We start from the raw sequence: 26,317 nt of genomic DNA on the forward strand, positions 1-26,317 counted from the left end.
TAATACTGCATTTTACAAAAGAACTCTAAATATCGGGAAATGATGCCTATTTTTAAAAGTTTATTTTGTAATTGAAAAACAGTAGCACTCTCTCTTCGAGACCCTCTCTTGGCAGGACACTACATGAAATCTTTCCTCAAAGGGTTTGGCTGTCATGGTGGCTTATGCTTGTAATTCCAGTGCTTTGGGAGGCTGAGGAGGGAGGACTGCTTGAGGCCAGAAGTTTGAGATCTGCCTGGGGAACACAGTGAAACCCTATTTCTACAAAATTAAAAAAAAACAATTAGTTGGACATGGTGGTGTGTACCTGTAGTCCCACCTACTCAAGAGGTTGAGATGAGACTATTGCTTGAGCTCAGGAGGTGGAGCTGCAGTGAGCCGTGAAGGCACCACTGCACTGCACTCCAGCCTAGGTGACAGAGTGAGACCTTGTCTCAAAAAAAAAAAAAAAAAAAGTCTTGGCACAAGGTATTCTTTAAAAAGATCTATCAGCCCCACATATAGGTACATATTTTTATATCAGATTTTAAAGGCTCTGATCTAATATGAAGTGAAAATCACCTAAATTACTTAATACTCAACTGTGAGTATAAATACACTAGTCTATGGGGTTCTGTGTCAAATGCCGTAAGAAAGTGCCCAGATTAGAAGAACCCCACAGCAACACCTTTTGTAAAAGTCAGAAACACTTTCAAGTCTGCTTATAGTAAATTCAGATTGCTCCTGAATTTCAGGCTTGGTTATATTTCAATTTTGACATCTCAGGAATGGCAATAATGCCAAGTAAGAGGAAGGTGGATATTGAGCAGTTCTACTTTAAAGTCTTTTTCTCTCAGAGAGTTTGCATTTTTCTGCCACACGCAGAACTAACAAGCTCCCTAAAATAATGATATTCCTTCACTGACTTTTTCCTTATGTCCAAGGATTTAGCGACTAATGATGGTTAAGATAAGTGCCTTCCCAGCAAAGTCTGACAATTGTCTAGGTTGTAGATCTGAGAGAGGGGGGTCAGTGGGGAAAACAGCATCACAACATTGTCACGAATGTATCACAGACCCTTCCAGATGTTTTCTGTAAGTGCAAAACTCATTATTTCAATATTCCTGCAGATATGAAACCTTGAAACCTCTCTGAATTCCAAAATTAGAGATTTTCCACAAAACTCATATATTTTTTAAATATTCCATGATATTCTTTTTATTTCCAGGTGTGGCATATAAAACTGACAGCTTACAGTAAGAAATATTTCTTATGATCAAACACTTCCTATGCACTTCATTGCTTTTAGTTTTGAATTATTTCAAGGTATGTTAGAAAATGAAAAAAATAAAAGATCTTCAGTATATGTAAGATTAGATGAACTAAGTTGCTTGTCAGTGGTTTCCATATCAACAATGTGACTACAAGTTAAAAGTTCTGAAGTACTAAATGTCTCTTCCTGAGAAATTTCCCATTCGAGGCTCAAGAGCACAAAACTTTTATTAGCGCTTCTCTGTGGAATCAGTTGGCATTCCTTGGTCTCTGCAAACTGGACAGCAGTTTCCTTTCACCAATTCAGGACTGGGACAGGGAGCTGGGGGACAAATCTCCACCACACAGGTGACCTGGCCACTCTGAAAGGCAGCATGCACATATCACCTCCATGTTTCTTATAGTCAAAGTACTTAAAAGACAAATAAATGTTTCTTATAATACATAATCTAATAAGCTGACTGTCTCAATATAATAAAAAATGCTCATGGTATGAGCTCATTTTTGCATGGTTTCTATTGATTCTTTCTTTCTACACATTTGCAGCACGAAGACCAAGCCTGCCCTATAAAATGTTACCTACCTTACTATACCATATGGTAGGATTAGCTGAGGAAGTTCATGCATTTCTAGATGGCTGGAAAGAATCAGCTCTGTTCAAAAAGCAAACTAAATAACAAATACAGAGCATTTTTATTTTCTTTTGTTTTGGTAGACACCATGACAACACTTTTTTATTTTTCCATAGAATTATGTAGGTTTACCAAGTGCCTTTAGGCAGCATTTATAGTGAGCCTGACTGAAGAATAATGAGATGAACTCAAGTCCCAGGTTGGCTCAGTTTACTTACTGACATAAACTTCCTTAGCCTTGGTTCCTCGTCCATCAGTGAACATGGAAAAAGCTTGTGGTCTCTGGCGACTTCTCATTAGATTGTGACTATACTCTTTTATTAATAAGCAAAAGCCTCAAAATTTCACACCAGTACCTTGATCTTAATAATATGCCTAGAATCTACTGACATAAAATATATTTTTTCTCCTTTTGAGTTTTTCAAGTATGCTTCAACTGGCTGGCTAGGAGAAGTGAAACGGGGAGTTGGATGGGAAAACTCGCAGCACAAACCTCACAGACGCAGTGAGTGCAGTCTTCTTTCATCCAGCGCTCCTCGGCCTTCCTTGGAACCCCTTTAACATCTGTACACCCTGCCTGCCTCAGGCGTGCCTCCAGCTTGTTTATCTGAAAGGGGAGGCAACGGAAAGAAGAGTGGGAATTGAAGCGGATAGCAACAAAGCCAGTCAATAACATGGTTTGATGAAATGCTCTATTCTGTAAGCACACACCTAGAAGGCAAAAGAAACTTCAAAGCCTACATAATTTTTCTTAACATTTTCCCCCAGAACTTAATGAGCTTGAATCATCCAGTATCCAAACTAATAAACAGTTCTGTAGGTGTTAAAAAATATTGAACATGGACCTAGAGTCTGAAAGAGTTAATTTCTAAATGAAGGGGAATTAAAATCAAATGAATGAAATTACATATTTGGAAAATCTTCTCAATAAGCATAAATGTAAATTCAACTAATAAGTATTTTATTTATTTTTTGTTGCCCAAGTTGTTATAAAATAATATTTATTTAACAAATATTTATTAAGTTTCAAAGATGAAAGCAAGCAGACCAGGGTCTCTCTGACTTTACAATTTGGTAGAAAGGCCAATAAACCACAGCTATAAGCCATTAGATAATGAGGGTCTTTAGGAATCCCAAAGGGAGCAGAAGGGAAGGTTTGGCTTTGTGTCCCCACCCAATCTCATGTTGAATTGTAATTCTAAATGCTGGGGGAGGGACCTGTTGGGAGGTGATTGGATCTTGGGGGCGGATTTTCCCCATTCTATTCTCGTGATAGTGAGTTCTTATGAGATCTGATGGTTTAAAGGTGTGTGGCAGTTCCTCCCCCATTTGCTCTCTCTCTCCTGCTGCCATGTGAAGAAGGTGCTTGCTTCCCCTTTGCCTTCCACCATGATTGTAAGCTTCCTAAGGCCTCCCAGTCATGCTTCCTGTTAACCCTATGGAACTGTAAGTCAACTAAACCTATTTTCTTCATAAATTGCCCAGTGTCAGGTAGTTCTTTATAGCAGTATGAGAATGAACTAACACAGAAGCCACATTCAGTTCTGCCTCAGGGAATGAGGGGATGCCTGATATTATGGACTGAACTGTGTTACCCCAAAATTCATAAGTTGAAGCCTTAATCCCCAACGTGACTATATTTGGACATAGGGCCTCGAAGGATGTAATGAAGGTTAAATTAGGTCATGGGAGTGGGGCTCTAACCCAATAGCATTGGTGTCCTTGTAAAAAGAGGAAGAGACACCAGATGTGCTCATACAGCGAAGGCCATGTGAGGACACAGGGAGAAGGTGGCCAGCAGCAAGCCAAGGTGTGAGGCCTTGGAAGAAACCATCCCTGCTGACACTTTGATCGTGGACTTTCAGCCTCCAGAACTGTGAAAAAACAAACTGTTTAAGTTACCCATTCTCTTGTATTCTGCTATGGTGCCTGAGCAGACTAATATACGATATATGGAAAAAAGCATTTGAGCTGTGAAAGATGACCATGTCTTTCAGGAGAACAAGCAGGGAAAGGCATTTCAGGCAAATGGAAAAAAAAATATGTGTTAAAGCATGGGCACCACAAACAGATCAGTATTTCAGAAATGTACATTACTCTCCCCTTCTTTGTTGGGGAGATCCACAGAGAACGTGTTAGTGGGAACTGAAGTGGGATGAGTGGGCAGCAAAGAAAATTAGGCCCTTAAAAGTCACATAAATTAATTAAGTGCAGTCTCCAGGCAATGGGAAATAACATCACAATGATCACTCCAGTGGCAACATGAAGGATCACTGGCGAGAAACTAACATGGAGACCAATATGGACTCCACTGAGGAAGGAGGGAGGGAGACAAAAAGAGCCATGTAGCAGGTAGAGGAGATTGGCTAGATGTGGGTTTAAGGAGAATAGAAGAACCCAAAAAATCACGATGAACTCAGACTTCATTTAGAGAGCAAAAAGTCTTGATGTGAAAGAATTTTGATTCTGTAAATTCTTTTCACCGCTTTTGTGTTGAAGTAGGACAGGAGGGTTGGCTCTTGGAAGATAATTTAGCATGAGTGCCTACACTTAGGCAGTGGCATCCACCCATTCATTACCCAATAGGTATATTCAGTACCTGATATGTACCAGCTAATACACTAATAAACTAGCAGGACTTGACCCCTGACTTTAGGTGAGCAGTGAGAATGGAGAGGATGATAAGACAAATATTACAGTGCAGGCTTGATGACAAGGCTTCACAATAACCAGATGTGGACCAAATAATCCATTGCTTGAATGGGATCATGGGTTTGAAGTATGAAAATCACAAAAAAATCTCTGAAGATATTAATGAATATGTCCTAGCAGACTAGGACACATAGAAAACTTTTATTTCCAAAAACACTGGGAAAATGCATATCTATTCTAAACTTTAGGCACTTAGGACAGTAAAGCTTTTTCAAATTTAAATACAACAAATTAATAAATTATTTAAGGGAAATAGTTTTGCTTTTTTTGTTTTGTTTTGTTTTTTGAGACAGTCCTGCTCTGTCATCCAGGCTGGAGTGTAGTGGCACCATCATGGCTCACTGTATCCTCAACCTCCTGGGCTCAAGTGATCATCCCTCCTCAGCCTCCCAGGTAGCTGGAACCACTGGTGTGTGCCACCATGTCCAGCTAATTTTTTGTTGTTGCTGTTGTTTTGTAAAGATGGGGTCTCGCTATGTTACCCAGGCTGATCCTAAACTCCTGGGCTCAAGCAATCCTTCTGTCTTGGCTTCCCAAAGTGCTGGGATTACAGGCTTAAACCACCACACCCTGCTCTAAGAAGGGAAATAAATAGTTTAAGAATCTTGTATGTACCAGGGCCAGGTGTGGTGGCTCATGCCTGTAATCCCAGCACTTTGGGAGGCCAAGGCAGGGGGATCACCTGAGGTCAGAAGTTCAAGACCAGCCGGGTCAACATGGTAAAACCCCATCTCTACTAAATATACAAAAAATTAGCCGGGCGTAGTGGTGGGCGCCTGTAATCCCAGCTACTCGGGAGGCTGAGGCAGGATAATTGCTTGAACCAGGAGGTGGAAGTTGCAGTGAGCTGAGATCGTGCCATTACGCTCCAGCCTGGGTACCAAGGGCAAAACTTCATCTCAAAAAAATAAATAAATAAATAAATAATAATAAAAATAAGAATCTTGTAGGGATCATAAGTATAAGAAATACAGTGCATGGCACTTTTGTTCCAGGCTTAACTAAAAAGTCTTGATGATAAAAGGATGTAACTTTCCTTTTCCTATCCCCCTATGTGTTCACTGTATATAGAAATGCCATTAATTTTTTATATGTTTATCTTGGGTTTATGTTGTATCCTGTAACCTTGCTCAACTCATGTATTCATTTTAGGAGTATTTTTGTAGATTCCTTGAGATTTTCTATGTAGGCAGCTGTATCATCTGAAAATAGTTTATTTCTTCCTTTTCAATCTATAGGCCTTTTCCTTTTCTTGACTTATTGCACTGGCAAGAACTTCCAGCATTAGGTTGAATGAGAATGGTGAGAATGGACATCCTTGCCTTGTTTGCAATACCTTGCAGTTTTATGGGGAAAGCATTCAAGCATTCACCATTCAGCATGTAAATGGCAGGGTGATGTTTCCCTTTTGCTGCTTTCAAAATGTTTTCCTTTTTATTTTGTTGTCAAAAGTGTGACTATGTGTCTTGGTGTGCATTTCTTTGGAATTGTCCTCACCTTCTCTCTTCTTTCTATCCAAGACTTGAATGACACAAATATTGGATGTTTTATTATAATCCCACAGGCTTCTGAGGCTCTGCTCATCTTGTTTTTGTCTATTCTGTCTCTGTTGTTGAGCATGTATAATTGCTAGTCTTCTATCTTCCAGTTCACTGATTCTTTCCCCTCTGATCTATATTCCATTTTGAGCCCATTGACTGATCTTTTTTATTTCTGTTATTGTAGTTTTCAGTTCCAAAATCTCCATCTGGTTTCTCTTTGTGTCTTGTATTACTTTGATGAAAATTTTCATCCATTTTTCATTTGTTTCCAGTGTGTTTGAAATTGCTCATTGAAGCATTTTTTATGACTGCTTTATTTATTTATTTGTTTGTTTGTTTATTTTGAGACAGAGTCTCACTCTGTTGCCCAGGCTGGAGTGCAGTGGCATGATCTTGGCTCCCTGCGACCTCCTGCCTCAGCCTCCTGAGCAGCTGGGATTATAGGCATGTACCACCACACCCGGCTAATTTTTGTATTTTTACTAGAGACAGGGTTTCACCATGTTGGTCAGACTGGTCTCAAACTCCTGACCTTGTGATCCACCTGCCTCGGCCTCCCAAAATGCTAGGATTACAGGTGTGAGCCACTGCACCCAGCTTATGACTGCTTTGAAATCTTTTTCAGATAACTGCAACACCTCTATCACTTCAGTGTTGATTGCCTTTTTTCATTCCATTTGAGATCTTCTTGGTTCTTGGTATGATGAATAATTTCCTATTGAAACCTGGAGGCTTTGGATCTTACTTAAGCCTTCTATTTTAGGTGTTTCCCTCTGAAACTGCTCTGGCATGGGAAGAGGGGTCCCACATCATTACTGCCATGTGGGAATAGAAGTCCAGGTTCCCTCCTTGGCCTCCATTGACACACAAAGGGGTTCTCTTCATTACTGCTGGGTGGAGTTGGGGTTCTGGCTCCCTGTCAGGCCACCTCATAAACCTCCTGGATGGGAGGCATAGTGTTCTGTGATTCCTCCCCACGTGGCCTCCATGCACTACAGGATGGAGAGGGGCAGGGCAGCCTCATCATCCCCTGGTAAATGGATAGCACCTGGAACCTCCACTAGGCCTTCTCTGCAACCACCCCAGTGAAGAGGGAGGGGAGCTTCATTCCTCCTGGGTTAGGACGGAAGTCCAGGCTCCCCTTGTGACCCCAAGCTTTTGCGTGCAATCATCTGGCACGATGACTCCCTAGTTTCCTACTTGGCTGTCTTGGACAGCAGCCTCAAGGGGTCCTTAGGTGCCTCAGTATACCCTGGGAAGAGTGAAAGCCACCTCCTCACTTGGCCTTTGCTGGTCTTGCTGGAGGTGGGGGCCACAGTTTCTTCTGTGCTGTTTGGCTGGGGTAGAGTGGTTATTGTCTAGAAGTTACCTGTATTGCTAGGCCTCCACTTTTCTGGCCTGTTGTCTAGAGGGACTCAGGTTTTGTTGGGCCTTTTTCTGTGTCTGTTGATGTGCTCTGATTTCTGGCTTCTTCAGTTTCAAGCCTGACCTACATGAGGAAAAACTACCCAGGAAAGAGTATCACATTGTTCCTGGAGCCCAAGGTCCCTGATCAGTCTGCTTTCTTGCTCTTCATCATTCTGAGTCATCTTATGTTTGTTTTAAACGTGATATCCAGGGGTTGTAGCTGTCTATACTATAATCAAGAGGTGTCCGTGTGCAGTGGCTCATGCCTGTAGTCCCAGCACTTTGGGAGGCTGAGGTGGGTGGATCACTTGAGGTCAGGATTTCAAGACCAGCCTGGCCGACATGGTGAAATCCCGTCTCTGCTAAAAATACAAAAATTAGCCAAGCGTGGTGGCAGGTGCCTGTAATCCAAGCTACTCAGGAGGCTGAAGCACAAGAATCGCTTGAACCTGCGAAGCAGAGGTTGCAGTGAGCCGAGATTGCACCACTGCATTCTAGCCTGGGCGAGTGAGACTCAGTCTCAGAAAAAAAGTAAAAATAAAAGAAAAATAAGCAGGAGGCAAAAATACATCTACTCGGCCTTCCCAGAAATAGAATTCTCATTAGACACTATTTCACGTAACATTTTTACTTAATTTATTCAAACTATTGCAGTTTTAGATTTCCTAAGGATATATAATCAAAAGTGTAGCCTTCTCAGCCTCACTGCATTCCCCAAAAAGCAGCTGCTGTGTCGAAGTAGATAATACTGACAATGATTGTGTCATTGCTCTGCATTCCAGAAGCATCCTTATCTGCATGGTTCCTGCTTGGGGTTGAGCTGCATCACTCCCCAAATTCAAATCTTGAGGTCCTAACCCTCTGTACCTCAGAATGTGATGTTTTTTGGAAATAGTATTGCAGATGTAATTCGTTATGATAAAGTCAGAGTAGAGTGAGCCCCTACTTCAATATGACTGATGCTCTCATAAACAAAGGAAATCTGAACACAGATTAGCACACAGGGATAATCCTATGTGAACAAAAAGACAGAGATCTACAAGCCAAAAAACATCACATTCTGAGGTACTGTCTAATGAGACTTCTATTGCCTATCTCCTTCTGCAACAGCAAGGTATACTCCAGTTAGAGATGCTCCTTCCTCTGGGTTGGAAGATTGAAAAACTGTGGAGGAGAGACACAGCTGAACCCCAAAGAGCATGCAACATGAGTGAAAAACAATCCTCCTTGTTGCCGTAAACCAAGATTTGGGTTGTTACTAGAGTGTAACTTAGCAAAACCTGTCTAATTCATGGCTTAATCTAGACCAAGTCGCTGTATAAAATGCAGTGAAAGAAAAAACTTTCATCACAACAACAACAATTACCAAGTTATCTTCTTCAGTGATGGCCCTGATACAATCATATAAGTGTCTTTTCACTGGGAGCTGTACGGAAACAGTTATGGAAAATTTAGAAGAGCTTTCTTATTAACCAATTCATGTTGCTGAAAACCTTTTGTACTCAAAATTAGAAGGCGTAATGGAAAGTACTGCAGAATTGTAATTACATAAGCTTGAACTATAAAGTCAAGGGCACTCCAAGACTCAATGTTGTAAAGTTCAATACTTTTGCTCAGTGTACTTAAGATGCATCTCCAGATGTTTTATGCAAGAGCATAGCCCATAAACCTGAAGAGCCACATCTCCTACAAGATACCAGGACTTTTAAATTGGCAAAGAAATCTCTCTGTGTTCAGAAATATGAGTAAAACATAAAGCAACTCCAGCGTTAGTTCCAGCATGTAGCAAGCTTGTAAATCATCACTCCCATCCTCACGACAAGAAAAATTGGACACACTGAAACTCAATAAATTTCTTAGAGAGCTAAGGTTGCAGGCCAAACCACTAAGGTGAAATCTGAAGAGACAGGAGGATAACAAGAGAGGCAGCAACCAAGATCTGCTTGCCTGGGACAGACTGACTGAGCTGAGCCATACTGGTGGAAACACCCTCATGGTTAGTTTTATGAGCCAGCTTGGAGAGCGCTTTTGGATGAGATTAACATTTAAACTGGTGAATTCTGGGTAAAGCAGATTGCCTTCCATAATGTGGGTGGGCCTCATCCAGTAAGGTGAAAGCCTGAATAGAACACAAATAGCAGCCTCCCAGAGCAAGACTGACTTCTCCAGCAGATGGCCTTCCACTTCATCTGCACCATCAGTTGTCCTGGGTCTTCAGCCTGTCAGGCCAAGATTTTGGACTGTCCAGCCTCCATAATGGTGTGAGCCAATGCCTTTTAATACACATATCAGATGGACAGACAGACATTTCCTATTAGTTCTAGTTCTCTGGAGAACTCTGACTAATACAAACTCTTAAATGGTAAATTTTAAGAAGTTGCTGGAGGCTTCCTTCACTTTTTTGTTCCAGTCAGGGCCTGAACGAATTGAAGGATGCCCCCCTACACTGGGGAAGGGCACCTGCTTTTCTCAGTCCACCAATCCTAATGCTAATCTCTTCAGAAATGCTCTCACAGAAACATCCAGAAATACTGTTTGACCAGATAGCTGGGCATCCCAAGATCCAGAAATTGACACATAAAATTAACTATCACACTCAAAGTGGCAGGGGAAAGAATCTGTTGACCTGAAGATATGTCAATAGTAACTTCCCAAACTAAAATGCAAAGAGAAAACTGAGAATGAAAAACTAACAGAAAATCTAAGAACTACAGGGCAATTTAAAAATGTGAGCATGACAAACTACTAGGTGTTACTGTCTTAGTGAGGTAAGGTATTCAAGAAGTTTACCTTAAGGAAACTTACGAGGTTCTCATAGAAGAGATCCAAGAAACAGCCCTTCCTGGCCCTGGCAGCGGGAGGGGAAGATATCCTTCATGAAAAACACCTAAAGCCTTCTCCATAAAAAAGGCCTCTATACCAAGGGAAAGGACCTTGCCAGGGTACAGTACTAAATCCTAAAACAAACTGGGAAAAGGGATTCTTACTCACTGAATCCTACTCCAGGCTTCCTGACTCACTTAATCAGGAAAAAGCCAACAGAAAAACCAGGGGTCAGCCCTTCAGTGAAATCAATTAGCTGCACACCAGCCAGGGAAAGGAGTAGGAGGTGGAGAAAAAGCCACAGTACTGGAGCAACGCTTGTGAAAATCATAGCCTCAGAACATAAGCCCACTAGAAAGCTGAGGTTTCATCAGAAGATGATAAAATATTTCCCATCCCCACACCTGACCAGCACATCAACAGGATGCCAGCATAATAATAGTGATTACTGCTGAAGCAGCTGAAAGACACAGACTCTCTCTCAGGAAGAATACATAAGAAAGGCCAAAGTCAGTAGGAAAAACAAAAACAAAGACACTGGAGGAATTTAAAGCCATGGCATCTACAGCTACAGGAAACACTAAACACAGCACAACATTCAGCCTTTTTAATACAAAAACCTAAAGCAAAGGCTTATCGACTACAGTTCCTATTACCCAAGACATCATGTATGACTTTAAACAAAATTTACAAGGCATGCTCCAAAGAAAGGGAAAAAATACAGTTTTAAGAGGCAAAACAAGCATCGGAAGCAGACCCACATGAGACACAGATGTTGAAATTATCTGGCAGGGATAAAAATAACTATGATTAATACATTCATGGCCCTAGTAGAAAAAGTAGGCAACATTCAGGAAAAGATGGGTAATTTAAGTAGAGAAATAAAAATGCCAAAGAAGAATTAAAAGAAAATGTTAGAAATCAAAACTATAACAGAAATGAAGAATGCCTTCAATGGTTTCATCAGTAGACTTAATGTATTAGTCAAGATTCTCCAGGGAAATAAAACCAATAAGATGTGAATATAAAGAGATTTACTATAAGGAATTGGATCCATGTTTATGGAGATTGAGAAGTGTCACAATCTTCTGTCTGCAAGCTGGAGACCCAGGAATGTCAGTGGTATAGTTCAAAGGCTGGAGAGCCAGAGAACAAATGGTATGGATCAGTCTGAGTCTGAAGACCTGAGAACCAGGAGTGCTGAGGGCAGGAGAGGCTTATGTCCCAACTCAAGCTGTCAGGCACAGTTAATTCAACCTTCCTCCAATTTTTTGTTCCAGTCAGGCCCTGAACAAATTGAAGGATGCCCCCCTACAATGGGAGGGGCACCTGCTTTTCTTAGTCCACCAATCCTAATACTAATCTCTTCAGAAACACCCTCACAGAAACATGAAAAATACTGTTTAACCAGATAGCTAGGCATCCCATGATCCAGAATTTGACACATAAAATTAACTATCACACTCAAGGTGGCAGGGGAAAGAATCTGTTGACCTGAAGATATGTCAATAGTAACTTCCCAAACTAAAATGCAAAGAAAAAACTGAGAATGGAAAACTAATATAAAACCTAAGAACTACAGGGCAATATTAAAAAAAAAGTGGCTATTCAGCATCCCTTATAATTCCATATGAATTTTTGACAGCCTGTTTCATTTCTGAAAAAATGGTATCTTAGTTTGCTAGGGCTGTCATAACAAAATACCACAGATTGGGTAGCCTAAACAACAGAAATTGATTTTCTCACAGCTCTAGAGGCTGAAAGTCCAAAATCAAGGTGCCAGCAGGGTTGATTTCTTCTCAGGCCTTTCTCTTGGCTTGCAGATGGTTATCAACTACATTCACATTATGAGGTACTGGGGATTAGAACTCAACATGAAAATTTGAGGAAAAGACACAATTTAGTCCATAACACTACACGCTTTGAACCCCTAAAATTCATGTCTTTCTCACATGCAAAATAATCAATTCACCCCATCGCAATAGCCCCTAAAGTCTTAATCCATTCCAAGCCTCAAATCTCATTAAAATATCATCTAAACCAATTATGGGTAAGACTAGAGTATGATTGATCCTGAGAGAAAATTCCTCTCAATCTGTGAACCTGAGAAACCAAACAAGTCATTTGCTTTCAGAATACAATGGATAAGGACTTCCGTTAGATCATAGCAGACAGGAGGCAGGACTAGATTGCAGATCCGGATACTGCAGCATTGCGGAGGCTTGCATTGTGAAACTTAACTCCAGATCAACTGCAAGAACAAACCAGCAATCCCGAGAGGATCCACAGACCCTCTGTACGAAGCAGACTGCTCCTGCAGGACCCAGGAGACACCCCAAATACTGTAAGTGCCCCAACTGCAGAAGTGGGTAAAGGAAACCCTCCTTTCCCGGACACACACCCCCACTGGAGAAGCTCAAGGTCTGTTTGTGGGAGATGTTCCCGACTTTACCTGGAGCTGAGTTGAGTTAGAGAGCCAAGCCAAGTGAAATACAGGGGTGGAGGAGGCAGCAGGGAGGCCCTGGGAGCTTGCTGAATCCCCAAGCAGCCCATTCCTGCCTGACACCACAGGGATCCATCAGGAGAGAGGCTGGAGGAGCAGGGGATAAAACCCCACTGGAGAGAAGGACTTCCTTAGCTGAACTTTGTAACAATTTCAGTGGGGACAGAAGCTTCCTAGCTAGAACTCTGGGGAGGGCATGAATCCAGCTTACAGACATCACAGGCAGGGGAAGAACTAAAGCCCTTTCCTTTCGTAGCTGGGAGGCGGAAAGCCTGAAAGCTTCTGGCAAGTTTTCAAGCCCGCCCTCCACCTGGAAACAGACTAGGGGCTGTTGCAGGTGGCACGGTGGCAGTGGGACTGGCCCTTCGGTTTGCATGGGAGCTGGATGAGGCCTGTGACTGCCGGCTTTTCCTCACTTCCTTGACAACCTGCATGACTCAGCAGAGGCAGCCAAATCCTCCTAGGTACCAGGTTCACAACTCCAGTGACCTGGGAATCTCATCCCCATCCCCCACAGCAGCGCAGCAAGACTGGCCCAAGGAGAGTCTAAGCTCACACACGCCTAGCCTAGCCCCCAACTGATGGTCCCTCCCTACCCATCCTGGTAGTGGAAGACAAAGGACATATAATCTTGGTAGTTCTAGGGCCCGGTCCCTCTCTATTCTACTACAGCTGATGCTTTCTGCGGAGGACCACCTCCTGGCAGGAGGTCAACCAGCACAAAAATAGAACATTAAACCACCCAAGCTAAGAACCCTCATGGAGTCCACTTCACCTTCTGCCACCTCCACTAGAACAGGTGCTGGCATCCATGGCTGAGAGACCCATAGACAGTTCATAGCACAGGTTTCTGTGCAGAAACCACCAGGACAAGCCAGGGGCTGGGTAGACTCGCTGGATGGCTAGACCCAGAAGAGAGACAACAATCACTGCAGTTCAGCTCACAGGAAGCCACAACCACAGGAAAAGGGGGCGAGTACTGCATCAAGAGAACACCCTGTGGGACAAAAGAATCTGAACAACAGTCTTCAGCCCTAGACCTTCCCTCTGACGGAGGCTACCCAAATGAGAAGGAACCAGAAAACCAACCCTGGTAATATGACAACACAAGGCTCATCAATGACCCCAAAAATCACACTAGTTCACCAGCAAAGGATCCAAACCAAGAAGAAATCCCTGACTTACCTGAAAAAGAATTCAGGAGGTTAGTTATTAAGCTAATCAGAGAGGGACCAGAAAAAGGCGAAGCCCAGTGCAAGAGCTTGTATCAAAAAAAAAGATACAAGAAGTGAAGGGAGAAATATTCAATGAAATAGAGTGCTTAAAGAAAAAAAACAATAAAAAATTCAGGAAACTTTGGACACACTTTTAGAAATGTGAAATGCTCCGGAAAGTCTCAGCAATAGAATTGAACAAGTAGAAGAAAGAAATTCAGGGCTCGAAGACAAGGTCTTTGAACTAACCCAATCCAACAAAGACAAAGAAAAAAGAATAAGAAAATATGAACAAAGCCTCCAATAAGTCTGGAATTATGTTATATGACCAAACCTAAGAATAATCGGTGTTCCTGAGGAAGAAGACAATTCTAAAAGCTTGGAAAACATGTGTGGGGGAATAATCGAGGAAAACTTCCCCAGCCTTGCCAGAGACCTAGACGTGCAAGTACAAGAAGCACAAAGAACACCTGGGGAATTCATTGCAAAAAGATCTTCACCTAGGCACATTGTCATCAGGTTATCCAAAGTTAAGATGAAGGAAAGAATCTTAAGAGCTGTGAGACAGAAGCGCCAGGTAACTTGTAAAGGAAAACCTATCAGATTAACAGCAGACTTCTCAGCAGAAACCTTACAAGCTAGAAGGGAGTAGGGCCCTATCTTCAACCTCCTCAAACAAAACAATCTTCAGCCAAGAATTTTGTAGACAGCGAAACTAAGCAGCATATATGAAGGAAAGATACAGTCGTTTTCAGACAAACAAATGCTGAGAGAATTCACCATTACCAAGCCACTGGTACAAGAACCGCTAAAAGGAGCTCAAAATATTAAAACAAATCCTGGAAACACATCAAAACAGAATATCTTTAAAGCATAAAGCACACAGGACCAATAAAACAAAAATACAAGTTAAAAAGCAAAAACAAAAAAAAAAGTATGCAGGCAACAAAGAGCACAATGAATGCAACAGTACCTCACATTTCAATACTAACATTGAATGTAAATGTCCTCAATGCTCCACTTAAAAGATAAGGAACTGCAGAATGGATAAAAACTCACCAACAAACCATCTGCTGCCTTCAGGAGACTCACCTAACACATAAGGACTCACATAAACTTAAAGTAAAGGAGTGGAAAAAAGCATTTTATGAAAATAGACACACAGACAAAACAAACTTTAAAGCACCAGTGGTTAAAAGAGACAAAGAGGGACATTATATAATGGTAAAAGGCCTTGTCCAACAGGACAATATCACAATCCTAAACATACATGCACCTAACACTGGAGCTCCCAAATTTATAAAACAATTACTAATAAACCTAAGAAATGAGATAGACAGCAACACATTAATAGTGGGGGACTTCAATACTCTACTGACAGCACTAGACAGGTCATCAAGACAGAAAATCAACAAGGAAATGATGGATCTAAACTATGCCTTGTAACAAATGGACATAACAGATATATACAGAACACCCCATTCAACAACCATAGAATACACATTCTATTCAACAGCCCATGGAACTTTCTCCAAGATAGATCATATGATAGGCCATAAAATGAGCCTCATTGAATTTAAGAAAATTGAAATCATATCAAGCACTCTCTCAGACCACAGTGGAATAAAATTGGAAATCAATTCCAAAAGGAACCCTCAAAACCATGCAAATACATGGAAATTAAATAACCTGCTCTTGATTGAGCATTGCGTCAAAAACAAAATCAAGATGGAAATTTAAAAATTCTTCAAACTGAATGACAATAATGACACAACATATCAAAATCTCTGGGATACAGCTAAGGTGGTGCTAAGAGGAAAGTTTATAGCCCAAATGCCAACATCAAAAAGTCTGAAAGAGCACAAACAGACAATCTAAGATCATGCCTCAAGGAACTAGAGAAACAAGAACAAACCAAACCCAAACCCAGCAGAAGAAAGGAAATTACCAAGATCAGAGCAGAACTAAATAAAATCGAAACTAAAAAAGTACAAAAGATAAGTGAAACAAAAAGGTGGTTCTTTGAAAAGATAAATAAAACTGATAGACCATTAGCAAGATTAACCAAGAAAAGAAGAGAGAAAATCCAAATAACCTCACTGAAAAATGAAACGAGATATTACAACTGACACCACTGGAATGCAAAAGATCATTCAAGGCTGCTATGAACACTTATACACATATAAACTAGAAAACCTAGAAGAGATGGATAAATTCCTGGAATTCCTACGCATCCAGAAGAAAAAATATATATTCCTTCCTCATATACTTAGAGTCCAGAAGAAAATCTAATATGAGCTTATTAGGTCTTCTCATCTAGAAACTTTCTGCCTCACCAGGCACCTTGTACATTGTTTTGACAATCTTGATTAGCTAATCTCCAGCCACACTGAACATCAATCTGTTCCTTACATATGTCATAACCTACTTAACCTTAACTGTTCCACCTTCTATAATTGTTATTTAGTAATAACATTACCTGTCTCCTAATTTTAAGAAAGCCTCCGGAGTATCTTTTATTCCTTCCTTTCAACCATCTACATTTACTTGTTTAATAAAGTGAGGAGGCTGGATTTGCTGGAACAGTTCTAATGTATGTGTTTTTTTCCAGACCTAATTAATTTTAGATTAACAAATTATAGTGGCCAACATAGTGATCCCCATATCTCTGTTTATATCAGTTTATTTGTTTTATGTAATTGGCATTCAGAACAGAATTCTGTCTTTGTGACCACAAAGTATTTTTCTGGCCTCATGTACCATCTTTCCTGGATCTCTTTCCCTTTGTGGTTTTGGGTTAGAGTCTACCAACGAGAGGCACTGATAGAAGATTTGGAAGGAGACACCATTACTATCTTAGTGCAGTTGTCAGCAGATGCATAAAGGAGCGCTGGGCTTGGGGATCCTGTACAAATGACTGAGATGTGCTATGGCTTCCTGGTGAGCTCCTTTCAGTAGCTGTTTCCATGACCTTTGTTCTCACTGCTCCAACAATTGTGAGAATCTCTAACTTCTTTTATTAAAACCTCTCCTATTCGTAGTACCTCGAGTACACGCATGCACACATTTTTGTAATATCTGTGAAGACCTCATTAACATTTTTATTATAATTAAAGGTGTAAATTCTTATATCTCATCTCATTGTTCATCATATACCCTACACACACACACACACACACACACACACACACACACACACTTCCATGCCCTCTCCACAGTCAGGTAAACTAGATACAATCTCAAATAGAAATAATAAAAAGTTCTGAGTGTAATTATGGCTCTAGTTATTCCCACAATAATCAGAATCAAATGAAAAGGGCAAATATAATTTACTGGACCCAACTACTTACACAAGAGCTATAACATGTATGGAAATTTGCAGACCACTTTGGTTAGCTTGATGCCATCACGGTGAATAAATCAAGACCAAAAAGTATCATTCCTAGACATTCAAAAGTCACTTAACAAAGGTAAAACATCAACAGTGTGAAATGTCAAGACAGACCTTATGTTGCAGACCATAGATGTAATGTCACCTAGAGTTAGAAAGTAAAGGTAAGAAATCTTTGGCTGAAGTTTGGAATCCCCTCACATCTAAAGGATGAGTCTCAAGAACATTAGTAATCTCCCATGATGAGGCCCATTATGGTATATAGATTCTCTTAAACATTCTAGATTCTGTTTAATCTATTTCTTCGCTGCTAATTTCATTTCCAGAAATATACATGCCCTTTATCTCTATGCTCATTTTTCACAAAACAAAGGGTTTTTGTAAAAAGCAAACTTTTCACAGGACTTACTGCATCCACAATGGTGAGTAATAGAAAAACCACAAAGTGGCATACACTGAACAATCAGAAATTTCCTTCTCCAGCTAACAGGCTCACTGTTACAACCTACCTTTCAATGTGGACCATTAAAATTTATGTCTCAGTATAGTAAGTGACAGATCAGTAGTAAGTGCTAATTTCACAAATAATCAGGGCTTGTCGCATCTCAAAAGACCGTTGGCCCTCACAAAAGTCTGTCTTCATCATCCCCATCTACCTTTGGGTGCTCCCCATTCTATTATAGTTGCACCTGACAGTCACCCAGGAAATCTGCAGTTTATCATTGCTATCTATCCTGGGTCCTTTATTTTTCTCAATCCCCTTTAGATGATCTGGGTTGATTTCTGGCTTTGGTCAATATTCCTTATTGCTGGTGTTATGTCATGTTTATTTATTGTTTAATTCCTATCAATCAGGCATTTGCTACATGTCACTCAGTGTACATGAGGCACTGGGAACTACTGCAACTTCTTTCCACCTCTACAGCCTAGTCATAGCTTGAGTAAGTCTCTGACCTCTATAAGAGATCACAGGACCTTCTAATTCTCTCATTGAACCTTGCCTAGCCTGTCACACACCTTAGATTATGGAGAGATATAGAGCTAATTTTTCATGTTCCAACACAAAGAAACTGGCTATTTTTAAACACAGACTTTGTATCAGGCTCTGAAGATACCCGTGTGAAATAGTCTCAACTATGAAGAAATTAACAATGGAATGAAAGAGACAGACAATTAAACAGGCGAAAACACTCCATCTTGATAAATTTAGAGATAAGTACTAAGAATGCTACTAAACACCTAGAAGGGGCAACTACTGCAGTCTTGGGGTATGTTTAAAAACATACATCTCTGGGATGTTTTTAATCACTACAGCACATATCAAATACACAATGATCGCCATCAATATGTAATGAAATGGAAATTGAACTGAAATGTTGCTCGTGGACTCTACCTGTGTCTGTAAATCCATAAATTAAATTTATGAAAAAATAGTTTGTTGAGTGATATATGAGTTAATGTTTAAATTGTTTGGGCCCACCTTCTCTAGCCCAGCTCTGAGGACTTTTCTTTGCTGTTATAACATCTCTTCCCTGATACACAATAACTCACGAGGACGAAATAGGGTTTCCGGACTCTGTGATGTCCAGAGTTCTCAGTCACCCCAACCATTGCATGCTATCTATCTTAAGGGTAACCTTCTAGAAGCAATGCCTCACGTCTTTCAGATTTTTATAAGGCTCAGATTGGGCCGGGCATGGTGGCTCAGGCCGGTAATCCCAGCACTTTGGGAGGCCAAGGCAGGAAGATCACCTGAGGTCAGGAGTTTGAGACCAGCCTGGCCAACATGGTAAAATCCCATCTCTATTGAAATTACAAAAATGAGCTGGGCATGGTGGCGGGCGCCTGTAGTCCCCCAGCTATACGGGAGGCTGAGGCTGTGCTTGAACCTGGGAAGCAGAGGTTGCAGCGAGCTGGGATTTCACCACTGCACTCCAGCCTGGGCAACAGAGCAAGACTCCATCTCAAAAAAAAAAAAAAAAAAAAGCAGATTGGATGGCCAGGCACAATGGCTCACACCTGTAATCCCAGCATTTTGGGAGGCCGAAGTGGGCAGATCCCCTGAAGTCAGGAGTTCGAAACCAGCCTGGCCAACATGGCAAAACCCCATCTCTACTAAAAATACAAAAATTACTCGGGCGCAGTGGTGGACACCTGTAATCCCAGCTACTTGGGAGGCTGAGGCAGGAGAATCACTTGAACCTGGGAGGCAGAGGTAGGTTGCAGTGAGCCAAGATCATGCCATTGCACTCCAGCCTGGGTGACAGAGCGAGACTCCATCTCAAAAAAAAAAAAAAAGGAAAAAAGATTCAGATTGGACAAGTGATTTCGATGGTGGCTATTTCTGGTCAAGTGAAGGCACTGATACAGACCGCAGCTGCAGGCAGCTTAGCCTCCCAATGCGAGCCTCTCAGGGAAGCATATGCACCTGGTAATCACACCCCTCCACCTGGGACTAGACGTGTTCACATCCAAAAGAAGCAATCATATTTTAAGGGGCTTGTAGTTCACAAAGTCCTTCAGTTCTAGAATCTCTTTGGATCCTCACAATAGCCCTGAAGTTCAGATGAGGATATTTGTTCTGAATGATTAAATAAATTGACTGGGTCAGGCCAATAGTGAGGGCAGAACTTCCTGATGGCACAGCCTGGGCTCAGCCCATCCTCCTACGGGTGTTTTCTGCTTTCAAGGCTTTGATGCTATGAAGAAAAGCATATACCTCACAGTGACATTACTGTCTAAGAAGCAGACAGCTTGGCACCATGCCTTGAAAGAAATCAGACATATATTTTTGAATAAAAACATCTACATTGCAATTTCCAATACAAGTCTTTTCCTTCTTGTTGATTCATCCTCAAGTTTTTGCAAAAATGAAATAAGGCATGAGCCAGAACAACTGACAAAATAAGCAAAAGTATAGCGGGGTGTGGGAATGTTGTTTTCCACAACTTTGTTAGAAAAAGAAAGCCAGAGAAAACAGTAATTCCTAAGAAGCTTCTCTGACTCTACTCCAAGAAAAATTGATAAGAAAAGTATACATCGTGCTGTTAAAAATTATCTCCATCTGTGGAGATGAAGCAGGCATCAAGCTCACAGTTATTCAGAAAAGTGCTGGTGAGGCAGTCGGAAGCAGCAAGTGGAGCCAGTGCCGACCAAATTCATGCCCATCAGAGCCCCGAGCATTAGGTAGAAAGGATGAGGCTCTCTGCCTGTTTGTAGTGTGTTTCCCCAAGGCCTCCTTTCCTAACTCAATTCTTATTACAATACTACTCCCTGCCGGTGCAGTGACTCACACCCATAATCCCAGCACTTTGGGAGGCCAAGGAGGGCAAATCACTTGAGTCCAGGAGTTCAAGACCAGCCTGGCCAACATGGCAAAACCCCATCTCCACTAAAAATACAAAACTTAGCTGGGTGTAGTGACGGACGCCTGTAATCCCAGCTACTTGGGAGGCTGAGGCACAAGAATCGCTTGAACCCAAGAGGTGGAGGCTCCAGTGAGCCAGAATTGTGCTACTACATTCCATCCGGGGCAACAGAACAAAGACTGTGTCTTTAAAAAAGCAAAAGTGAAAACAAAAAAAAAGCAGTACAACTCCCTGTATAGGTTTTTATTATTCTGATACTGTGCTGTAATTGTGGAGAGTTACTGGACAAATCTTTTATGTTTAGTTATTCCAATGCATACAATAAGGACATGTTATTTGAGGAGAAAACAAACCTGCTCTCTGAGTGCTGTGATGGTTTCCTGAATTTCCACTGCAAACGTGCTGAAATCTTGGGAGAACTTTGTTTTTGCCAGAACTGTCACATTTCTAGCATCTTCACCCACATATATTTTATCTTGTTGCCTATTTATAACAAGAAGCAAATAAAATGCTGAAAAATAAAAGTTGTGTGAGAATTTTAAAATATCATCAAATCTTCTTTGGTCATTTGGCACATACAAGGCATTGTGACTGGTGTTCTGTGTGATCTTAAAAGGAAAATGGTATGAGTGGAATTCAAAATTGAAATTAAACAGCAGATAAGATGATAATCCAGAGTGTCACATCTGATTCATGTAATTTATCTAAAATTATAAGAAAGTATTTCTTATGACATAAAGGAAATGTCATGTTGTATTACATATATATTTGATATATTATTTAGACCTTAAAGTATGTCTTTTGCTAACAAATTCTTCATTTCACTTTAAACAGTGAAAGAGCAGTGACAAATTTAATGTAACATATTATCCAGTAGCCAGGTAGGGAAGCTGCTTTCTCTATTATAAATTCATGGCAAGAACTAAAATAAGATAAGGATACTATGAGTGACAAAAATCTAACCTTTAACCTGATGCAAAATAGCTCAGTCTTGATAATAAAAGGATATAAGGAAAACTTGGGTTGAATTTAAGATATGTTTCTTAGAGTTTACTGAAACTTTCAAAAAACAGAAGCAAATAACTAATTTGGGAAATAGAAATGAAAGTTCTTTCTATTTACAATTATCATGTATTGTTAAAAATATTTTTAGATAGATTTGATTTATTGGGTATGATATCTGCATTTCAAGTTCTCAATGTTTTTCCAAATTTTATAAAAAGTTGTTCCTTGTGAAGAAACCATTATAACTTTCAAAATTGTTCTGCTTTATTCTATTTGAAATACGTCTTCCATTGTTTACCAAGAAAATGGCTTGCCAGAAACAGTACATTCTATGAGCTTCTAAAACAAGTCATAAATCAGAGACATAATATAGAGTTTACATCAATCAGGGAATTTAAAAAGGGGAAACAAAGAAAAATAACAAAAGTTACCAACAGCAATAGTTTAGTCACTGGATAACTCCATGTCCTCTGAGACACTGTGAGCTAGAGGCACCATGAATCAGTACTGACCACATGCTAGCTTCTATACAGTACTATGTTAAAACAGTTTAAATGTACAAGTGTTGTTAGGGATAATATTAATGCAAATGGTTGGACATTTTACTTTCATAATGCTCTCTTCTGTAAATCTTCGGTGTCTAATCAAAGGTATTTAATCCTGAAGAAGCCTGAATGAACGTATGGAAGATATAACCAACAGTCAAAAGACCACACGTGGGAACACGGGGAAGTGGCTGATGTTGGTGAGCCCAGATGTTGTGGAGTAGGACAGTATTCACAATTTAACAAATATGTGTGGGTATGGGCCACGCATCAGGCATTCTGCTCAGGTAGATGGGTGCAGGATGTGAGGGTGCAGCCGTTAGGCTCCTCACATTCTTTCAAAACAACAGTTGGCAAAGAAGCAAGACACATAGCATCCGCATTAGGAAGACAAATAAGAGGTATAACCTTGTATTTATAGGCAACAATACTACATTTTAAGCTTTACTGATGTACAACTGATACACACAAAAACACACATATTTAATGCATAAATTTTGATGAGTTTGGACATGTGCATATATACCTGTGATATTACAAAGTACTAAATATAAATATATTCACCACCTCCAAAAATTTCCTTATTTTTTTTCACGTGTGCATGTGGTTTGTTTTGGTTTCTGTTTGTTTGTTTTTATGATGATATGAGATCTAGCTTCTCAATCTATTTGAAAGTGTACAGTACCATTTATTAACTATGGGTACTAGGTTGTGCAGCGAATCTCTAGAACTTATTTGTCTTGCATAAGTAAAACTCTTTACTCATTGAGCAACAATTCTCCATTTCTTCCTTCTCCTAGCCCCTGGCAACCACCATTCTATTCTCTGCCACTAAGAATCCAACTATTTTAGATACCTCATATAAACAGAATCATGCAATATCTTCCTTTTGTGACTGGCTAATTTCACTTAGCATAATGTCCTCTAGAACTACAATGACATAGCACCTCACACCTGTTAGGATGACTATTACCAAAAAACAAAAGATAACAAAAGTGTTAGTGAGGATTATACAACGTTGGTGGAAATGTGGGTTGGAGTAGCCACTGTGGAAAACAGTATGGAGACTCCTCAAAAAGCAACATGGAACTACCATTTCATCTAGCAATCCCACTCCTGGGTATACAGCCAAAATAATTGAAATGAGGATATCAAAGAGATGTCCGCACTCCCATGTTACCTGCAACATTATTCATAATTAGCACAGTATGGAAACAATATAAGTGTCCATCAATGGACAGATGAACAATACTGTATTGTACACTGACAAATGTGTTAAGAGGTATGATCTCATGTTAAGTGTTCTTATCACAATAAAATAAAATTAATAAAGTAAAATAAAATATATAAAAAATAAGGTTTTACCCATAAAAAATAGTATATGCTATTTAAGAAGATTTGCAAAATGCAGTAAACTATAAGAGAAAAATCATCAGTACTCAATTAAAAAATAGGGGAGGGGTGACCTATATTCATAAGACTACACTTTTAACATAATTATTTATATTTTTAGTTTATTATTTCATTTACAAATAGGTTTTTTCCATAGTAAAGGTAGCACATGTTATTTTGGAAAAAAATTGTTTAAGCAGAAGTTCAGAAGAAAAAAATGCCACTTAAATTATTCAGGAAAAATGATTCTTTTATCTCAAAAATTACTTTGCATTGTTGATTTCAGATTGAAAAAAAAATTTAGAAATCTCTGAAAAGCACACAATATGAAGAATAAAATCCCTGATAGTCTCAAACAAACATGAATGCATAAATAAGTAAGAAGGCAATGCCTTCTGCCTGGGAGCAGAGCAGTAATGAGTCTGGGAAGCTGTGTAAAGAGAATCCCATGTCAGGTCCATGTAGTTAGTGCCTGCTCTGCACAGGCAGGAGTCAAAGTGCTAGCATACACTTTGTGTCACTTAACTGCTTAGTAGTTCTACAAGACACTTTAACTAGCCTGTGTTTCAGGTAAGAATACTGCAGCTTAGAAAGTTGTTAACATGTCCACAGTATATAGAGCTGTTAAACTGCACAGCTGGGATGCAGATTAGTATTCAAAAAAAAAAAAAGGCCTTGCTCTTAACCAGTACATAGTCTATTTTCCATCCATAGAGAGTGATGGGTAATTTAAAGAATGATCAGATTTACATTTTAGACAATTTGGAAGGATAGAAGAGAGGCAAAGAGCCCAGGTAGGAAGGTTATTGCAAAAAAATGAAAGACAAAAACCCAAGACACTGTGAATTTTGCTATATTTCGGATTCTTACCAAAAACATAAAACTCAACATATTGCTTATAAAAGAAGACTCTTGGATATAGTATTGAAAGGAAGCTTTAATTTGTGACCAAGACAGAAGAAAGGAAAGATAGAGAAGAGAGGATAAGTGCAAATAAAATGGGCACACAGAGAAAACAAGAAGTGAAATTACAACCGCAGTTATTTGTGCATGTTGGTTGAGGGAATTTGACCTCCTCTGGTCTAAACAATTATGGTACATTTAAGAACAACAGAAACAATCTATAAAGGATTGCTAAAGCGTGTGTTGTTATAAAACAAAACAAATCAGAGCTCTTCTTACCTTTTTATTGTCAGATTAATGATAAACTGAACTCATAATTGTAAGGTGTATGTTTGAGTAAAAGTTTGATAAGATTGGCAGGAGGCTAAAAATAAAATTAACCAATCTTTAGCTGAGGCAACATCTGAGCTGGGCTTCAATGGGGCCACCCAGAATATTAAGTGTTTTGATAATAAGTTAATTTTATCTCAAAAACAAGCAAAATGAGTCTTTGTGGTAAAAGCTGGGTGTGGCTGTAGAAAAGGACAGAAGGTAGTAATGGGTGTCGTTATCCATGCCTGTGCTTGTGGACACGACTGGAAGGGACTGATCCCCATCACCATCTTATAAAACAAGAGAAATTGCCCTCCAATATGTGAGTCCGGTACCCACTTCTGATGACACACTGGTAAAACGCTTCACCTGAATCAATGGAAAAACAGATGAAATTCCAAATAAAAGGGCCAAGTGAATGTTTCCAACACTCAGATTATTTAAAAATGGTTCTCACTAGGACTCCAACTCCTGATCAGAGTTCTAATTACCTTGCAGGGATTAGCTCCAGGAACACAAAATATATTTCATTTCCTTACCCTGGAATTTACAGCTCTTCACTCTTTGCCTCAACCTTCTTTCAGAACGTTCTGGAAGAATGTTCTTCATTCCTAGTTATTGAACACACCAACTCATTCATTCATTCATTCATTCATTCATTTTGGGGGTTTTGTTTGTTTTTTATAGAGGTCTATAGACAGTCTCGCTCTATCACTCAGGGTGGAGTATAGTGCCATGATCATAATTCATGGAAGCCTCAAACTTCTTAGCTCAAGACATTTTCCTGCCTCAGCCTCCCTAGTAGCAGGGACTACTGGTGTATGCTACCATGCCCAGCTAATCTTTTAAATAAAAAAAAAAAAAACTTTTTTAGAGATGGAGTCTCACTTTGTGGCCCAGGCTGGTCTCAAACTCCTGGCCTCAGGCGATGCTCCCACCTCAGCTTCCTGAATATTTGGGACCAACTCATTTAGACACATGAGTTGTCCCATTCTCCAAACACACCTCACTTCCCTTTGCTCATGTTGTTCTTTCAGACTTGGACTCCCCTAACTGCTATCAAAATCTTAGCTTATCCTTCAAGATCCCTCCTCTGTCTACCCTGTCAAAGGGCCCCAATAAGAATTAATCACCCCTTGCTCTGCACTACTCACTCCATGATTGCATTTCACATCAGTACTCATATAAGCACTTTCGTTAAGTGAGTTAATATTTGTTTGATGCTTAAAAGAATGTTTGGCATGCAGTGAACACTATAACAGCATGTGTCATTACAGAATGTGTGTTATAGAATGCCTGTAAAATGCTAGGTACTATA

The 26,317-nt window shown here is 40.1% G+C and overlaps 1 protein-coding gene across 6 annotated transcripts in view; it reads right to left on the reverse strand.

Moving 5' to 3' along the window:
* Nucleotides 1-691: 691 nt before the first annotated feature.
* Nucleotides 692-26,317, reverse strand: part of PXDNL (peroxidasin like) — a 522,985-nt gene continuing 497,359 nt past the window's right edge. For 3 of the 6 annotated variants that reach the window (XM_054561591.2, XM_054561594.2, XM_054561592.2), the window contains 3 exons: nucleotides 21,196-21,325; nucleotides 2,377-2,490; nucleotides 692-1,613 (listed from right to left, as the gene is read on the reverse strand). In XM_054561591.2, coding sequence (XP_054417566.2) covers nucleotides 1,482-1,613; nucleotides 2,377-2,490; nucleotides 21,196-21,325 — 376 coding nt within the window. In that variant the 3' untranslated portion in view covers nucleotides 692-1,481. Of the gene's footprint in view, nucleotides 1,614-2,376; nucleotides 2,491-21,195; nucleotides 21,354-26,317 lie in introns of those variants that run through there. The other 3 variants (XM_002819072.4, XM_054561595.2, XM_054561593.2) reach the window with 2 other exon arrangements.

Source organism: Pongo abelii, chromosome 7, assembly GCF_028885655.2.
Source record: "Pongo abelii isolate AG06213 chromosome 7, NHGRI_mPonAbe1-v2.0_pri, whole genome shotgun sequence".
Classification (NCBI taxonomy): domain Eukaryota; kingdom Metazoa; phylum Chordata; class Mammalia; order Primates; family Hominidae; genus Pongo; species Pongo abelii.